Below are 20,022 nucleotides of genomic sequence, written 5' to 3'. Positions count from 1 at the left end.
CTACATTCTATCCCCAATTATCTGGAACTAGCAACCCCAACATATCAGGCTGTCCTTCACAATCAAAACCTTCATATACAGCCTGAAAACCCATCTTTTCTAGAATTTCTACAAATACAGTAACCCTTGCTGCCGCTACACTACCATAATTTCAGCTTTTGTACTTACTTATAGTCTCCATCCATCTTCTCTTGTAGATGAAAGCCCCAGCAAGTAGGACCTCTCTCACATTGTACCAGTTCAGCCATCTAGTTAGCTTTATGTTTATTGTCTTTGTTTCTGTACTATGTAGGTAAAAATCTATTTCATATGGAATTATTGGTGTACTCGTAGTAACAATAAAAATAATAATAATAATAATAATAATAATAATAATAATAATGCAATACCAGACACAGCCATTGGACAAGGGTGGTGCTGTTTCTAGATAATAAAACTATGTCTATATTTTAAACAGGCAATGCCTTTGATTTCTCTCATAATACTTACTGGTCAGCATTCATCCTCTTATCAACTACTGAAGAACAAACCAGAGCAAATAAAATGGCAATACATTATTGATTTTATTACCCATTTATTGCATTCCTATTATTTAATATTGCCTAATAAATTGGAGATGTAGATTATTATTATTATTATTATTATTATTATTATTATTATTACATAAATGGCAAACATGTATAATTTTTGAGAAATGTAACAAATATGCTCTGCCCTTCCTAAGACGAGATAGAGAAGTTTGCCAGGAATTCTGTATATTTAATTGAGACTTACTCAACAGTGTTGTTCTTTTCCTCCCTGCATGACGACATCATCGTCATCATCATCCTCATCCTGCACATGACCTCCCCTGTAGGTCAGACAGCATATAAAGGAGTCACAGGCACAGCTGCAGTCAGGGGGACAAAGCCTTATTGAACAGCACTTATTTCTTAGACTGAATACTCAGCCTAGGAAGGAGCCAACAGAGATCTGAAGACACACAGGTTACAAAGGTGAGTGACTCGCATCCAAAATGTATTGAACTTTTGTGAATCATTCAAACTTATTTCTAAATGGTAGAATTTTTTGACATACTACATATTAGTCTAATATTTCATTGACCTACAATACATATTATATTATATCTATGTTATTGTAAGTTTTTTTTCTTAACTTACCGTTTTTAAATTTTGTATATTTTTACATATATTTTACAAGTGATACGGATGTAGTAGTGCTGAAATTGCTATTCAACTCTTTGGAACTACTTATCATGACTGAAGGTATTATAGTAGGTTTACAGTCAATCCCATGTAAAAACAGAATAGATTGTGATATAAAGAAGAGGTTTGTCAAATGCACAGCTCTGCTACATCCTTCACTATTTCAGGCAGGAATAAGGTTTTCCACTGCATACTTAACTATGGCTTAGAAATACGACTTTGCACACAAATGCATACTGTCCATTATTAAGTAACATAGTGTCCAAGTAATAAAACACAGTGAGCAAGTCAGCGCTAATCTCCCTATGGCGGGCAGAGACTTGCAAATTCTGTTGGAATGACATGGGCTTTCTGATGCAATATAATATAAGGGTTGCAGTGTGCCTGCTCCCTAGGCAATATAATCCACTGAGCACACATGGGGTTTCTTACTAGCAGAGCTGGTGTAGATGTAAAAATATTCATTGACGAACCTCCAATGACAATGGTTAACGATAATGCTTTGATCTAAAACACTAAATCAGTCATCTGCCATAATTCCTGGTGATATCACAGTTTGTTTCTGTAAAGTGCAATTCATTGATACATAAACTATGCAGACACATATATTCTGCTCTGCTACATCTACAAGTTACAACTACAAGCCAATAGCTACAAATAGCTACAATGCCTATAGCCATTTAATTCGTAAAAGGAATCTTATAAGAAAAGCATGGGCTGAGGTCTGGCTTGCAGCAAACCAATTCTAGCTATGTACTATAGTTTAGTACATGGCTTATGTGGCAGATTTTTTTTTAGGCTTGCTGTGCTTATAAATAGCCTTGGTATACGTATATTAACTCTATTAAGTACTAAGCGACTGGTAATGCTCCACATTGGTTAAGGTTATACTTAGTAACAGATTCATGTGATAGTAAATAATCGCTGCTGAGATTTTATCAAAGAATAACTGGGTGGAGTTCATTCTGATGCAAAGGAAAATGGTATACAAGTTAGTATTCTACAGATTTTATACTACAAGTGGAGATACACAGAGCTGCAGATCTTCTCTAGTTTTCTTTGTGCCTACAGGATAAGATAACCAATATTCTTTCCTGATAAGTCACAGACACCAGTGTGGGAGACCTGGAACAACTTCCCATGTCTTAGCTTACTAGAACCTGTTACATATGACATGAAAAAGAATTACATAATGTGGCTGACTGTTGTCAAACTGTGGAGGTAGCCTGTAGGGATATCTGTCCAAAAGTAATCTTTTACCTATTATGAAATCCTTAGTAGTACCAAAAGAAATCAGGTGCTCTATAGAAAGCTGCAGACCCCACATTATGGAGGTCAATGGATATCTAAGCCTAGGGTCCCAACAATAGTTACATAGTAGATGAGGTTGGATGAAGACATTAGTCCATCAAATCCGACCTATAACCCTACAATACATGAAAAAAGACAAAGTCCAGCAACAGCTCATCACCATGATTAAGAAGCTAAAGCTTTGAAACGTGTAGGTGTTTCCCTTTGTGTGTCTCGTCTCGTCACTACCATCATGTCTCTGTAAGTCTTTTCATCCATACATTTTGTATTTTTGTATCTCATGCCACCCTCATGGATTTTTACCAATGTTATTAAAAGCTAAGTTTTAATTTTCACCTGGACCATCTGTTGCTGGACTTTGTCTTTTTTCATGTGTTGCAACTTGCCTATACCGGGAGGTGTTTTGTTTGTGCAGCAAGAGGCCCAGGACTATTTCATATTCCTTGCACTTTAAATATATTGGGCTGTGGACTTTGTTTACTTGCTTCATACTATAACTCTACAATCCCCAACAGTGTTGATCCAGGGGAAGGAAAAAAAACCATGAGGCTCATGCCAATTGCCCCATTTCAGGGGAAAAATATTCGTTCCCGACTCCAATCTGGCAGTCAGAATAAAAACCCTGGATCAACAATGCAATGCAATCTTCTGATATGTAGTTACAATTTCACAAATCAGGAGATAATTCTTTTTCTGAATAACCCCTTTTTGGCCCGGTGACTGTGTCTGGATTTGCTGCTCTGCTGTACCAAATGGGAGGCACAATTTCTTCAAGTATACTTGGATGGTGGCTTTTTCTTTTTGTGAAGTATTTAGGTTTATGTTAGCCCTTAGGCAGGGAGTGTTTTCTTACATTAGTCACCGCATTTGGCTTTGCTCTCCACAATCTTGCTTGAACCTGAAGCTTCAAGCAAGGAACAGACTAAAGCTAAATTCTTGTGTGTGACCAAGTTCATTGTGTTATTGGCCGCACAATGGTGCACACTTAAGACTACTTCCTCTATTGTCACATGTCCCATGCCTTTACTATTATTGCTGTACCCTGTCCAGGTGCCAAAATATTACAAAACAATGAATTCTAGAATAAGAAGTGTGAGATAAAACACAGTATAAGTTTAGCCCAGTTCAAGGACACTAGCCACGCTGTGTACTGACCTTATGTTGCTCTCTTTCAGGAGCCATGGCTATTTGCAGATCTCTTATTGTTCTGTTTTTCCTTGCGATGACAATCCATGTCTTTGATGCTCACTGGATGGGGAATAGTGACAGGTAAGCTTGTTGTATGACTTTTATACATTTACTTAACTAAATGTAACTATCTACATTTATTTACATGGAACGTCTATAGATTAGGAGAGCCCTAATACATTATCAAACCTAATACATTATCAAACCTTGGTGACCAGAAACTGTGACATGAAAAGGTGGCCGTAGACATATAGTGGTCATCAGCATTTAGTCAACAGCTATCTAGAGTGTACGGTCAGCTTTATGTCTATAGCCCCCTGAAAAACCAAACTCTGGAATATTGTATTTTTGCCCAGAATAGAGTCAGTATCACATCTCTGCAAATGTGATTTACCAGAAATTCTCTACTACAAAATAATATGGACCATAAAGTTGTAACCAGCTGTATTATTGTGACTGATGACGTTGCTTCTTCTTGTAGGCGTATGCCACCGCCTGTTGAATCATTCCTAGACAAGCTAAAAAGTCTTTCAAACCAAAGACTAAAACGTGAAATCATGGAGAGCGACAATTCTAAGACTACCGAGGAAGTCACAAAAGAAGATGCAAAGACTGCTCACGATTTTTTAAGGTAAAGGAATAAACATGTCTTGTTAGAAAAGCAACTGCTTCTATAGCTGGTAAGGGGTAAGAATAGGTTCTTAGAAATGCATGTTATGATGAGATTAGCAAAATGGTCTGTTTTTTTCATGAACGCCCATCTGTTCATAACCTAGAATGGGGTTGAGCTTCAATATCAGACACCTCTTGTAAACAAAAGTGTTTCTCTTTCTGAAAAAAAAATAAACCATTTTTGTTGTTTCAGTAAAAAATCATGCTGATAGAGCCCCACATATGCGTGAATAGCCTTTAAAAAGGCTGTTTAGGCACCGCAAAAATTATATTAAACTACCCCCCAGTTTTAAAATAATACCCTAAAAAAGAATGTGATCAACTTACCGAACGTGTACGCTGGGCGGGCACTCAGGGTCCGCCGTCTTCTTCATTCATGCCTCCTCTTCCTGCGATGTCCTCGGGTCCCGTCTAAGTAACGAACTGACATTGCTAAAAAATGGCCTGGGCGCATGCGCAGTAGCCGTAGTAGAAGCAGCATGCTACTGTGCATGCGTCCAGGCCATTTTTTAGCAATGTCAGTTCGTGACTTTAAAGGCTATTCACGCATATGTGGGGCTCAATCAGCATGATTTTGCTGATAGAGCCCCTTTAAGTTCTGTACGGTCTGTAGAATTACCTTTCACCATGACCCTCCTGTAATATATATATATGTGTGTGTGTGTGTGTGTGTGTGTGTGCGTGTGTGTGTGCGTGTGCGTGTTGTGACCGACTGTATAATAAATATATATATATATATATAAGTTTTTTGGTTTTTTTCCAGTTCCTTGTTGCACCTGAGAGAGAAACGTTATGCCGCTTCCACCAATACTCGTGGCTGTCATTTGGGGACCTGCCAGATTCAGAATTTAGCCAATCTACTTTACCGACTTGGGAACAACAACTATAAAGATGGGTCAAACAGAGACACTAAGGATCCTTTAGGATATGGCAGAAGACGTCGTTCCTTGCTTCAGGAGAAGAAACGAACTGGCTTATCTGAAACTTTTCTTGCTACATAGATAAAGCTGCACCTCTCATATTTACTCCAGAAATCACAGAAGAAACTATACTGGTAATTAACATTACATAGAGCTGAATTTGTGGTCTTTAGGTTATCCTGTGGACTAAATCCGAAAGCCAAGCTCAGACATGTAGGCTGCAGGCGATCTGCCACAGAACCTGAAGATTACACAGGCGTGTAGCGATACACTTGCTTTTTAATAGAAGGAACCAATTGTGCACTGATCCAAGTGTTAGTAAAACTGTCCACTACCCCTTCCTCTCCATATAGAAAACTGAAACTACTATGCCAGGAGTATGCTTTCCAACAATAATAATGTAATGTTGCTTTACAGCTACTGTGTAACTCAGTGTGCCAAGAATAATATTATAAAGTTGTATTTAGAGTGACGTCAATGTCATGTTTTGCAATTCTTGTGAATGACACAATGACCGAGTACTCTCAGCGTGCCTACAGGATGCAGGTGGGGAAAGAAGGGGATTGTTTTGTACTTGTGTACTTCTTACCGTTGCCTGAGGAGGGGGGGAAGATGTTTACGCAAAGATGAGAAGTCAACTCCAAACAAAATATTTCATCGCTCTCTACCTCTAAGTAGAAGGTCACAAGTGATGAGTATTTTTTCCTTTTGCACTAGATCTTAGAGGAAAACGGGTGTTGGCATGAATAGTAGCCATATCCTGCAGGGTCTTACAGCATATAAGGTATATGATATTCCAACTGAACATGTTACAGTTACTCTAAAGGACATTTCATCATAGAAGTGGATTTCAATTGAGAAAGAAAAATAAGATTTTTCATGAAAAGTATTGCAATTATCATAAAAAACAGCATTCCCCTTAAAGGAACTATCCAGAATCAGAGTATTTTCTCAAAACAATACCACTTCTGTATGGGCTGTGTCTGGTATTGCAATTCAGTTCTATTCATTTAAAGGGTTCTGAACTGCAGTATCAAGTATATCATATGAACAGGAAGGAATAACAGATCCTTTATTTCAATCCCATACCACTGCCCTAACTTTATTGCACTATATCGGAGGATGATGTGCTAACAGAAAGGGGTCATGACTGTCCACCTGTCCTCTAGCTGGAGATGAAAGCCATACCCAGCAATATAGAGTGGTTGTGCAAGTGGTAGTAGGGAGACACAAAGTCTCAGAATGGCTTGCCCAAATCACATTAGCAGTTTAACCCATTGCAAAGTAAGCTGTACCCCAGTGGATCTCCAGCTGTAAGGGGGTCGCTGGCAGTTGTAGTTTTCCAAAAGACGATGGAGGTTGGAGAATGCTATCAATTGAAACCAACATAATGTCTTTATTGTGGAAGTCTTGTGGTTGTTATGGGTTGCAGAATTTTGATGCTTTTTACACAATACAATGTCATATTGAATCTTACCATCCATAAATACTCATATCTGAAGCTATATCCCTTGCATTAGGCAATACCTACAAGATAGCATGCCTTTGATGTATCCATGAGGACAGGGGATTATTAGAGCACTGTGCTATAGATTTCACTGTATTATATGAGATTATCTGGTCAGGTATATATTGTAAACATATCAGAGATGTAAATATATCTTTCCACACTTTACAGATATTTATAGTTTTTACATTTTATTTTAAGTATTTTAAATTAATATTTCTAAGTTATAAATGGTTGGGAATGGGATATTTTATAAACCTAATTATTATGTGTTGACACTGCGCAAATGGAATATCAGTATGTATGATGTTCACCGATTAAAAGGATCTTTATCCAATGAAATGCGTCATGTTGTGTATACACAAATGTTATATGAAAAGTGTAATGTATGGATTGGTGGGGGTGTTCACTAGGATTGTATACACATTCATATGGGCAATTTCCTGAATTATAATACGTTACAACAGTCAACATGGGGTGTTTCACATGCAGAAATTTGGCAGCGGATTTGTCATCCAGAAAATTTCTGCAGGAATTTAAAGATGAATTTGATGCAGATTATGAAAAATCTGTTACAAAATGTTTTCCAAAAATGGCTATAAAATCTGCCTCCTATTTATTCCATTGGGAGTTGTAGGCAGAATCTCTTTATAGAATGAGCAGGACACTTCTTTTTTCTGCTAGATTACTAAATCAGGTAACAGAGAAAAATCTGCCGCTGTCCTTTACTGAAATGAATGGGAGAATCTGCTTCAAATTCAGCTCCAAATGCCACCATGTAAACATACCCTAAGGCCTCGTTCACACGTGGCACAGGACCACGTACTTTGGTCCTGATTTTGATTCGGGAAGCCGCGTCAAAATAGGACCAAAATGCGACTGTCGCAGTTTCCCACTCTGGAGTACGCCCAAATGAATGGGCCTTGTCCGGAAGGTGCTGTCGCAAGGCGGACGCCGGGGCTGACTCAGCCGCAGAATATGCCTGAACAAAGGGCAGCTCGCTTCAAAGAAAGCTAGTGGTCTACATAGACCTCTATTGTGAGGGGGTGGATTCTGAGGTGGATTCGGCGTCAGAATCCACCCCCTCTTGCCCCGTGTGAACGAGCCCTAAGAGTGAGTTGATTTAAAGGGGTTGTCCAGAATTTGAAAAAAAAATTGCTATTTCCAAAAATGTGTCCACTATTAGAAAACAAGTTATGAACTAGGTAAGTTAATAAAACATGACTTTAATGAATCCCACCAAGATGGTAAGGTAATAAAACATGAAATAGTCATAACCATCTTATAGTAAACTATTAAGTCGGGAAGTCGTCTACTGGGGATCACCTTAATCTTGTTCAAGGGTGCAGTCAGTCTGCAGGAATAGTAAATGGACTGTCCCTGTTGATTCCTATCTTGTAACCTGTTGCTCCCGCCCTTACAATGGCAGTCCTAAATAACTCACAATCACCAAAAACACCCTAGTAATCACTATACATATCCTGCAATCCAACGCCTTTCATCCCTCATAGGACTCATGAGGAGATCTAGGGACAGAGAACACAAACTATATATATATATATATATATATATATATATATATATATATATATATTTCAGTAATCTGAGGTATATTAAAATCTCACTGGGCAATAAATTCAGAAAAGCTAGTGTAGTGTAGCCTAAAAACAGTAGGAATAGAGCATCTAAAAGGGTAGGCTCATTTGAGATAACCCTATAGTTACCTAATAGCTAATGTTAGAGATTCCCCAACCTTTTGTATATGTAAACACCCAAAGGGAAGTGACATCAGTACTTACATCTCACTTTTGGTACAGTTGAATTGTCTACCACTTATATTCAGTCCTAAGAGACAGGATTAACAAATACATCAATGCACAAAACATTTGCAACAGGTAACATCTTAGTGCTTTTGGATCAAATCTGTACAAGGGTGTTTCCATGTCACCTCTGTGGTCTGAGGACTCTCCTAAATCATATAAAAATCACATCACATCAGATAACAGATCTTCAGGAATGTTAGGGAATTGCCAGCTAAGTGATTCCTCAGTGCTGCTGCTGAAACCTGGGAGGAAGGGAATGACAGAGCCCCAGTCCCTACCTATTTGCCTCATGAAACAGCCCCATGCTTGATTGGTAAGAGATGATGTCAATCAAAGACCTAATAGTGTTAACTCCTTAGTAACCAGAGGAGCTCAAACACTGGTTATTTTGACACATCGCAATGAATACTCAGCTGTGAAAAATCAATGGGAGCAGAGGATCACAAATGGACACACCTCCTGCACCGTAGCATGCGACTAGAGGCCTGAACGGGCACAGGTGTTTCAAGAAACATGGAGGAGCTCATAGCCCATAGGAATGCATTGACCAGCGTTGATTGGCGGAATGCCATACAGAGTACAGCATTCGGCCAATCAACGCTGGTTCTGCCGGAGGCTCATCTGTGAGGAGGCGGAGTCTAAGATTGGACCACAGCAGTCTCCATTGTTGAATGCTGTACAATGCTGGTCAATACATTCCTGTAATCGGACCAGAATGGACACTGCTGTGAACCAATCTTAGACTCCGCCTCCTTCAGCAGAACCAGCGTTGATTGGCCGAATGCTGTACTCTGTGTGGCCGAATGCATGCGGTACATTCCAGAAGAAGGTGAGGCGTCACTGGAGAGTTTTCTCGCAGCACTGTGGCTGCCCTCAGTGCTGTTTTAGTGTAGGGGACCGCCCCCGGTGCTTCGTGCTGCAAGAAAACTCTCCAGTGATGCCTCATCTTCTTCTGGAACACCTCCCAGCCACGTTCTCTGCAATGATTCTTCTTGCGGCGTCTTCTGGATCTCAATCCCAGGCATGCACAGTCAGTTCTGCTATTGGGCCTCGGTCAGAGCCGACTGCACATGTCTGTGGCCATTTTCTTGTGGCTGCTTACACAAGCATACTGTGCATGTGGTACACTCGTGTAAAAGGACACAAGAAAATGGCCGCAGACATGCGCAGTTGGCTCTGCCCGAGGCCCGATGACAGAGTCGACTGTGCATGCCTGGGATTTAGATCCAGAAGAATCATCGCAGCGGACGCGACAGAGTGTCAAGCCTGAAGAAGGTGAGGCGTCACTGGAGAGTTTTCTCGCAGCACTGGGGACGCCCCCGATGCTGTTTGAGCGCAGGGGACTGCCCCCAGTGCTGCGACAAAACTCATTTGGGATATCTACCGATCGGCGGCATGGAGAAGACTTCTAAAGGTAGGAGAAGAATAGCCTTTCTTACGGCCATTCCTATGTGTTAGGGAGAAAAAATGAGATTCTAATGATAGTATCTAATGGTTAAAGGGATTCTATCGTCAGGATTTCTTACATAAGTACTATCAAGGTGTCTGTGGGATTCCTCTATTGTTTCCCTTTTTTGAATGAAAAAAAAAAAAAAATTCTATTTTGCTTTTAAACTTACTATATTCATATAGAAACTTTACAATATAATTTGCTTTGGCTTTGCATTATAAAAAGTAAAAATTTTATAAAATGTCATTTCCGGCTCTGTCATTTAGGCCAAGAAGGACCAGGCTGTATATTCATTATGGTGCAGAGTTCAACAGTTTCTAATGTATAAATGGAAACACAATAATTCTGATGAGATACTGGAATGTGGAATTGTAGGGGCAGGGCCGGCTTCAGGTTTTTATGGGCCCTTGGGTGACAAAGCCTCAGTGGGCCCCCTTGTAAAGGAGGTGGGGGGAGTCAAGACACAGTGCGTCGCAGATGAAGCGAGTGATATCACGCAGGAGTGTGGCGTCACCAACGCCATACCTCCCAACTTTTAAAGAGTAGAAAGAGGGACAAAATGTGTGGCGCGCTCTGCGCGCTGCGGCAAATTTAGCTCCACCCACTTGTATGTTGACTCCGCCCATTCTCATTCATTTATCATGTGCTCCCACACAGTATAATCCTCCTACAGTCACCCGTAAATTATATGCCCTCCCTCCATCTCTCCCCCAGCTTCATATACACCCTTCCTCTGCCCCCAGTTTCATGTCCCCCCTCCATCTCTGTCCCCAGTTTCATGCCGTTCTCCCCCTTCATCTTCCCACAGTTTCATGTCCCCCGTCTCTACCCCAGTGTCATGCTGTTCGACCCCCCCCATCTGCCCCAGTGTCATGCCATTCCCCCCTCCCCTTCATTTGCCCCCCAGTTTCATTGGGCCCCCTCCATCTCTGTCCCCAGTTTCATGCCGTTCTCCCCCCCTTCATCTGCCCAGTTTCATGTTCCCCCGTCTTTGCCCCAGTGTCATGCCATTCTCTCCCCACCCCCATCATCTTCCCCAGTGTCATGCCGTTCCCCCCTCCCCTTCATTTGCCCCCCAGTTTCATGGGCCCCCTTCATTATGTTCCACCTTAATATTTAATACAAAACAAACACTTACACTCACCTTCCATCGCTCCCCCACCGCTCCTCTCTCCGCTCTCTCATTCCATTCACATAGTTGTAGGCGCGATGACGTCATCACATCGCGCTTACACACGCAAGCCGGGCCGCAGCGTTAAAGCAGGAACTGAGCTCACAGCTCCTGCTTTAATCGCCTATGTATTCAGCTCATCGGCGTCCGTCGGATGCCAATGAGCTGAAATCGGAACAGGCAAATGCTGGGGGGGGGCAAATGCTGAATTCCTGTCAGTCTTTAGTCTGTGCACATAGTCTTCTTGCCCTAAATGCTTCTGTTCACATTTTAGGTTTTGTCTGTTCCTATAGTGTCCGCACCATAGTTCTATCCTGCCTGGTCAGCTGCTACCAATCTGGGACCACCTTAGGAGGTAGCGACCTGGCAGACTCCCTGTAGCAAAGTCCAGATCCCGTATGGGGGTTACAGGGTGAAAACCAGGGAGTCTGCTTAGACAACACCCTTAGAGGTGGCCCCACGTCAAACCGGTTTAGTAGCACAGTGGGTCCACGATCCACTATTACCAGAGCTCCCCTATGAAGACATCTGTAAAAATGATGGTGGTCATTACTTAACTTTGTCAGAGTTCTCACTGGAGGGCTCAGACTAAGTTTTATTATTGAGCCCTATGACTTCTCTGTGCAATGAACATTTATTTACAGTTTCTTTTTATTAATAAAAATGATTTATATGAAATAATTATTGTATGGTTTTCATTTGTGCAGTTACTTGTCATTTATAAGAACATTCATTTTGTTACAATTTTTGCTTAAGACCATAACGCTAGATATTCTAGTAAATATCTGAGGCTTCAAATCTGTGGAAATTCAAAGATCTGCATATATGGTAATTTTACTACAGATTTTGCAGATAACTTAAAATATGTGGCCTGCTTATATTTCTTCCTGGATTTTCATGCTACTTTGAGATCCATACCTATTATATTGTGCTGCAAACTGCCATGGATTTGTGGTGTGGAGTCTGTGGTAATTCTACCAAGTCTGAACATTGCTTTATCGGGACAGAGTAAAGGAAGGCTCAAACATTTGGAAACTGTCGGACCATATAAATCTGTATACATTTAATGGTCAGTGGAAAGACGTGACTATCCCATTGTAATAGCTGTCCTTACTGGATGCTATTGCTATAAGTCTACTTTGCCGTCACTTTATGATAGAGTCCAGTAATATCTCATCACTTTTCTAGGCATTTGGTCTCTGTCATGGGTATAGGCAGGCTAAAGGGGTTTTCCTTTTATAGACACTTATCCACAAGACAGAGTCACCAGGTCCGCCAATGATCAGGATGATAGGGGACCAAAGGTTTACTGGTGCTCCGTTCACATGGAAACCTTATGGGGACTTTTGGTCCCCCATCCTTCTAATTACTGGAGGACCCAGCAATCTGGCCTCCAGCGATTGGACACTTATGCCCTGTCCTGTGGATAACGGATAAGTGTCCGTAATTGGACAACCCCTTTAAGAGTTAAGTGAAAGATGCATGCTTCCCAGAAGTGTGAAAGTGAGACACCTCATCTTAGGTTTGCAGCACCCAAGAGTACCCAGTCATGTCATAAGTAGCCATGTCAGTGACAAGAAATGTATAATGTGCATCAGGCACAGCCATTAGGAGTACAGAGAAATAATCCCTATACCTCAGAGTATGGAGCTGCCTTATTTCAGCTCAGCATACTGAGTATAATAGAATTGCCAATCAAGCTATTCCCAAGTGATGGAATTGCTTATTAAGCAAATTCAAAAATTCTTTAAGAAACTGACAGATCAAAGACAGCAAGCAATACATTTTACCTATAATCTAACACCGTTCTGGAGGGCACAGTCTAAGGGGTCATTTCATATGAAATGCCGCTGGCATATTTGTGCGCGGCATTCCTGCACGGCATCCCGCTCCTGATTAGGCTCAGATGAATGGGCCTAATCAGGAGGGAGTCTTGAGCCACGGAATCCGCGGCAAGATCCAGCAGGACGCTTTTTTTCCCCGCATCCTGCTGCAATCTCTGACTCCCATTGAAAAAAATAGGAGGCGGATTTGGGAGGAATCTGCTCCGGATTCATGGGTGGAATCCACCCCCAAATCCGTGGCAAATGCCTCTGTGTCAACTGACCGTAAGGCACATCTAGGGTTTTCACCAGATTTTACTGCAAGGCAGAATGGGTTTTACAGATCAGAGACCCATCTCACCTGCTGAATCGGCTGCAGATACAGTTGATTACAAGGTCAGCTTATAATGGGGCAAATATACCGCTGCCACGGACACCTTACAGCCTTAGGCTGCTGGCCACAATACATATCACACATATTATAATCCACCCCTGGATACAGTGGTACAGTAGTCTAGGACCTGATGTGGCCTCTACACAATCGAAGCTATCAATTGTAGAAGTGCCTGAATGATGCCAACACGGGTGCTCACAGAACAATCCACAGAAATAGAAGCGCCTATTAAAGGGGGAATGCAGCTGTCTTTGGGGTGGAAACTTTTTTTCAATAAAATTTCATAATATGTTCATGCCACCCGGTATCCATAAAGACAGAGAGAACGTGATGTCACCTCTGATAAAGAAAAGCCGGGTCTGCATCACAGACTGCCATAAAGTCATGACAGTGCTGGATTAATCTGATCAGACCCCACAGCCATATCTGGTGCAAAGAAAATCCTCTGCCGGGTATAAAAAAGGTAGATATCCTCCTAATACAGGTGGCAGAATACAATGTCTTTGTGTTGCACAATACAAGTCAATCTGTACAGCCTTGAGAAAAGGGAGGACATGACTGAAACCTTTAACTATATTACATGTATAAGTAAAGTTCAGGAGGTAATTTAAAAAAAACACAAGAAAAAGAGGACACAATCTAAACTTAATTTAGGGGAGGACAGATGCAATGGAATAAACTTCTAGCAGATGTAGGTGATAAATCTACAATATGTGAATTTACACATGCCTGAGATAAACACATCTATCCTAAGATACAATAGTAATAATATAAGGGCAGACTAGATGGACCATGAGGTCTTTTTCTGTGCTGTCAGACAGATGTTTCTATGTGAAATTGTCAACTTTTTAATTCCTGGAGAATGTCATAGAAGGTTTTCAATTTCAGTCCCCTGACCCCAGATTTAGCCATGAAGCAAAAGATAAAAATAAAAAATACCCCCCCAAAAGACATGCAGAGTGCACAACAAAAATGACATACATATCTTAAAGGGATTCTACCATTAAACTACCTTTTTTTCTAATGAACACGTCAGAATAGCCTTAAGAAAGGCTATTCGTCTCCTACCTTTAGACGTGGTCTCCGGCGCGCCGTTCCGTAGAAATACCGGTTTTAACCGGTATGCAAATGAGCTCTCTGCAGCAATGAGGGCGGGCCCAAGTGCTGAAAGGCCGATGAGCGCATCCCCATTGCTGCCCGAGAACTCTTTCCTGCGCCGCCTCCTTCTTCTGCAGCAACTCCGCCTCTTCTGGCTTCTCTTGCTCTTGTAGTTCTATACAAGAGCATAGAGAGGCCACCCCAAAATGGCCGCCGGCCAGCTCCTGTATTGAACTGCAAGAGAGGCCACCCCAAAATGGCCGCCGGCCAGCTCCTGTATTGAACTTCAAGAGAAGCCACCCCAAAATGGCCGCCAGCCAGCTCCTGCCGGCCGCTCTTGCAGTTCAATACAGGAGCTGGCCGGCGGCCATTTTGGGGTGGCCTCTCTTGCAGTTCAATACAGGAGCTGGCCGGCGGCCATTTTGGGGTGGCCTCTCTATGCTCTTGTATAGAACTACAAGAGCAAGAGAAGCCAGAAGAAGCGGAGTTGCTGCAGAAGAAGGAGGCGGCGCAGGAAAGAGCTCTCAGGCAGCAATGGGGATGCGCTCATCGGCCTTTCAGCGCTGGGGCCCGCCCTCATTGCTGCAGAGAGCTCTACGGAACGGCGTGGCGGAGACCACGTCTAAAGGTAGGAGACGAATAGCCTTTCTTAAGGCTATTCCGAAGTGTTCATTAGAAAAAAAGGTAGTTTAATGGTAGAATCCCTTTAAGTCTTCTGACATGAAGCTTCACTTCAATGGATATATCTGTCCCCGATATATCCATTGCAGTCTCCGGCTATACTATAACTCCTACGCAGCATACCCGCTGCCTCGGGGTTGTGTTTGACTCAGACCTTTCCTTCACCCTCCATATCTAATCACTCGCACGCTCATGTCACCTCCACCTCAAAAACATCTACAGAATACGCTCTTTCCTTACCAGAGATACATTAAAGTACTTATTGTTGCTCTCATTCACTCTAGCCTTGACAAGCTGCATGGGACAAGGCATAAGTATTGGTAGTTACCTGTCTGCTCCTCCAGCTTCTTCCTGGTCAAAGTGTGCCCAGAGCAAGAAGCAAGGAACAGACAGGTAATAACTTAATACTGCTATAAGGGTGACCAGTGAAGGAGTTATTGTATTGTTCATACATTGGCCCCTTAACTATTCCCCACCATACAGAAACAGCAACAACCCCAACGTGCGTTTCGACTTTGTCAGGAGATAAGTTTACTAATGAAAACTGTGCTATATCAAGGGTAAATACATCACCAAATTAAAAACGGCTGATTGAAAGAGGGAACATACCATTACATAACCAAAGATGGACATACATTCTGCATACAGCGTAACATAAAGGCGTGCCATGTCTGACATAAACCGGCGTCACTGCTGAAACAGGAAATCCCCAGTGCGCATGCATATGCCAGTATCCAGTGGCACTTCTGTCAAGCGAAATCAGTGCAAATGCACAGAAACTATTGCCAGTAATAGATAACACTGTTGCCAGAGAAGCAATGTGCACATGGGATTCAAAATAACACACCGCCAGTATAATATATAAAATGCGCCTGTGCGTGGATTGTGAATACCATGATAACATATTTAAAATTGTCAAATAGCAACTGGCATAAAAGTAGCAACTGGCATAAAACTGGCAGCTGGCAAATAGGGGACTGATGCGGAACCAGTGTCATGGTGCTTATTGGCACAAATGACAAAACTAGACATGGGTAAAACATCCTTAAAGATTATTTCAGGAAAAAATTAAAATGCAAGCTGAAGGCAAGAACTTCAAAGGTGGTATTTTCTGAAATACTACCTGTACCACAGGCCACACAGGAGAGGCAGCAGGAGCTTAGGGAGGTAAAAAAGTGGCTCAAAATTTGGTTTGGGTACTTGGAGAACTGGGCTGACTTTGCAGTGGGCTACAGTTTCCATGGTAGGGATGTGCTGCACCTTCAGGGGCTGCAGCTATGCTGGGACAGAAGATAGCTAAATGGTAAGGGGCCACATGGTGGCTCAGTGGTTAGCACTGCTGCCTTGCAGTGCTGGAGTCCTGGTGTTCAAAATGAATATTAGGAGTCTTTGTGCTGCTTGCAGGACTTTTGTCTCCAAATGTTTAGTGCAGAAACCAAGCAGAAACCACACGGACCCCATTATCCTATTAATATTATAAAGGTGAATGTTTGTGAGTTTATGGGTTTGTGTGTTTGGTTGTTCGGATGTTTGTTCCTCAATCACAGCCAAACGGCTGAATGGATTTTGGGGAAATTTCACACACACATACATATTTCCCACGAAAGTGCAAAAGGCTACTTTAAATGTTGGTCACTCACCCCAAATCGCCACCATCACCCTCCAAACACCCCTCCGGGCTCGGCTGTAGAAGCTGGCATTCTGCCAGCGCTGCTCTGTCCACGCTCCTCCTATTGGTGCATGGCAGGCTGTGGGAGGACTACAGAGCCAGGACTGCGGCACCATAGGTTGGGGGCTCAATGTGGGCATGCCGATTCACCAGGGACACAGTGAGGAAGATGGCGGCTGCCCACAGGGTCCCGGAGCTGTTGCACCCCACACTACACATACAAGTCAGTGCAGCAGGGGGAGGGGGGAGTGTTCCGGGGGGGCGGTGTCCCAGGGGGGAGGAGGTGTCCCCAGGTCCCCAGCTTCAGTTCCCCCCCTACATCGGCCCCCCGTGTAGTAGCTCTCACCTTTGGCTCTCTCCTCCGCTCCACACACTTCTCGTGCTGCTGTCTGTGTCCTGTATGAAGCACAGCGAGCTCCGGAGTCAGGTTGCTATGACGCCAGGCCTGCTCTGCTACTTAAACGCCACAGGGAGCAGTACGAGAAGTGTGTGCAGGCAGCCAGCAGACACAGGAGCAGAGGAGAGAGACAAAGGTGAGAGCTACTACACGGGGGACGATGTAGGGGGTGGGGGCAGGGATGGGGGAACATGAGACTGGGGGGCAGAGATGGGGGGCAAGACACTGGGGGCACATGAAGTGAACTGGGGCAGAGAAGGGGGGACATGAAGCTGGGGGCAGAGATGGGGGTGAAGAAACTGGTAGCAGAGATGGGGGGACAAGATACTGGGGGCAGAGATGGGGGGGCAAGATACTGGGGGCAGAGATGGGGGGGACAAGATACTGGGGGCAGAGATGGGGGGACAAGGTACTGGGGGCAGAGATGGGGGGGACATGAATCTGGGGGAAGAGATGGGGGGAAGATACTGGGGGCAGAGATAGGGGGGGACAACATACTGGGGGCTGAGATGGGGGGGACAAGATACTGGGACAGAGATGGGGGGGACAAGATACTGGGGGCAAGCCCGCTCTGGCCACAAGTAGAGGGTCGTTGGGGCCCATGGCCCGCGCTGCAGGTGGTTTGCGCAGGCATCAGGGAGCCAACGACGAAGTCGCGGGTTATAGCTAGTAGTCTATAGGGTTCACGTGTTTTCCCAGGTAACCGCATTTCTATGCATTTCTACGCATTTCTATCCGTTCTGGGGGTTCCCCAAGCAAACTCCCGAAAGGAAACCCCAAAGCAGATGTTTTGTTCCATAGAAAATTTCAATAAAACTTGATTACACTTAAAAATATGATGCAAAAGTTGGACTTCATAGTACTGTCTTGGTATCTGCAGATGACACAAAGTCTATGGTGTGTGAGAAGGTGACAGACAGAGTGTTGGAGTCACGGTATATCTCCACCAGATTCCTGTCATATGTGTGGTCCAGGGCAGATCTTGAATAAGCTGCAGCCCTGGTATGGGTCCTAAGGCTCATTACTGGCCCATAAAATGCTGCAGAGCCTGCGCTTCAGGGCAGGTCCTGGGAGGAGAAGAAGTGGCTGGGTCTGCCCTGCAATACTGAAAGCTTTGTGTATGGTACAATGTTGTTTCGGTTGATTCATGTGACTGGTAGTACACGTACGGTTAATATTTTCGGTTTAGTTAGCGCTCAGACGAGCAGGTTTTGTTTTGCCTTTTTTCCTGAACTGAAAGAGGACCTTTCATCAGTTGGAGCACATGCGGTTTTAAATACCGCTAGAAAGCCGACTTTCAGTGCACTGTCAGCTTTCACGATATGTGCCCCAGGTAAAGAGCTATCGGTGCCGGTACCGTAGTTCCTCACCATCAGAAGGGCGTTCCTGACAGTCAGTCAGGAACGCCCTTCCTCACAGCAGCGCCTATTGCGCTGTACAGTGATAGCGGGGAGGAATGCCCTCTCCCTCTCCTTACAGTACTCGTCCATAGACGAATACTGGGGGGGGGGCGTTCCTCCCTGGTCTCACAGCACAGCGCTATAGGCGCTGCTGTGAAGAAGGGCGTTCCTGACAGTCAGTCAGGAACGCCCTTCTGACAGTGAAGAGTTACGTTACCGGCACCGATAGCTCTTCACCTGGGACACAGATTGTGAAAGCCGACAGTGTGCTGAATTCAGCGCACTGTCTGCTTTCTAGCGGTATATAAAACTGCATGTGCCCCAACTGATGAAAGGTCCGCTTTAAGACTGTATTTTATTTTGCTTGTCTTCCCTAACGTAAAGGTTTATTTATTTTTCAGTTGTTTTTTTTTTTAAATAAACCGGTTTTGCTGCAATATTTGTGTCCCTGTCTCTGACTGGTCCGCACCACTGCTTCTACCAAGCTACCTTCCCCACGAGTTTTATATTTATAGTGCAGAATATCTAATCGCTACAGGATGACCTAGATAAACAGGGCAAACAGGCAACAAAATGGAAGAGTTTTAATGTTGACAAGTGTAAGGTTATACATTTTGGGGCAAAAAATAGTTATACTATAAACCAGAGGTCAGTAACCTTACGCTCTCTGCCTGTTGTGAAACTACAACTCCCAGCATATATAATTGCTCTTGAAAAGTTTTATTTATGCAATGTGTGAATGGGTTTATCCATAATCCCATTTACCGTATTTTCCGGACTATAAGGCGCACATAAAATACTAGAATTTTCTCAGAAATTGCAAGTGCGCCTTATAGTCCAGTGCGCCTTATATATGGATCTGTCCTACCTCTAATGAGAGTTGCAGAAACTCAATTTGAAGCTGTCTCTTCCCCAATACAACTGGTTGGGTCCCGGTCGTGCTGTCGCTGGTCTCTCCACCATGCCGAAGTGACCGCTGTGTGACTGCTGCACTCTGTGGCACGATGTTAGGACAGCGTCCGGCCATGTTGGCTGCTGGCCACGCCCCCTCGCTGCCTTACGTGTTCTTCACAGCAGTCTGTTGTGTGGGCAGGGCCTGGGCCGCAGCCCCGCCTAGTTTGTGTCACACTGGAGAGCTGGGAGCGCATCATCCCCCGGAGCTGCTGCTGCTTCTGTCCCCTGTGTCTCACACAGAACAGAAGCAGTAGCAGCTCTGGGGGATGTTGCCTTCCCCGCTCTCCAGGCAGCCGCGGGCAGGAGGTCTGTGGGGGTCTGTGCTGAGGGCACCGGCATTACTGGCAGTGGTGTTGGCT

At 43.6% G+C, this 20,022-nt stretch overlaps 1 protein-coding gene across 1 annotated transcript; it reads left to right on the top strand.

Moving 5' to 3' along the window:
* Positions 1–910: 910 nt before the first annotated feature.
* ADM (adrenomedullin) lies at positions 911–7,121 on the top strand. The gene is made up of 4 exons (XM_075278586.1): positions 911–995; positions 3,692–3,785; positions 4,186–4,335; positions 5,140–7,121. The coding sequence occupies exons 2-4, from the start codon at positions 3,697–3,699 to the stop codon at positions 5,375–5,377; spliced, it is 477 nt and encodes a 158-aa protein (XP_075134687.1). The 5' UTR covers positions 911–995; positions 3,692–3,696; the 3' UTR covers positions 5,378–7,121.
* The last annotated feature ends 12,901 nt before the right edge of the window (positions 7,122–20,022 follow it).

This window comes from Leptodactylus fuscus, chromosome 6, assembly GCF_031893055.1.
Source record: "Leptodactylus fuscus isolate aLepFus1 chromosome 6, aLepFus1.hap2, whole genome shotgun sequence".
NCBI lineage: Eukaryota > Metazoa > Chordata > Amphibia > Anura > Leptodactylidae > Leptodactylus > Leptodactylus fuscus.
The sequence above is the reverse complement of the archived record's forward strand: the minus strand, read 5'-3'. Positions and strand labels throughout refer to the sequence as shown.

Excerpts from the sequence above, each read along its gene's own strand:
- ADM (XM_075278586.1), top strand. The coding sequence starts at position 3,697 with ATGGCTATTTGCAGATCTCTTATTGTTCTGTTTTTCCTTGCGATGACA. Across the intron at positions 3,786-4,185 it reads TGGATGGGGAATAGTGACAG|GCGTATGCCACCGCCTGTTG; the intron begins GTAAGCTTGTTG and ends TTCTTCTTGTAG. Across the intron at positions 4,336-5,139 it reads ACTGCTCACGATTTTTTAAG|TTCCTTGTTGCACCTGAGAG; the intron begins GTAAAGGAATAA and ends GTTTTTTTCCAG.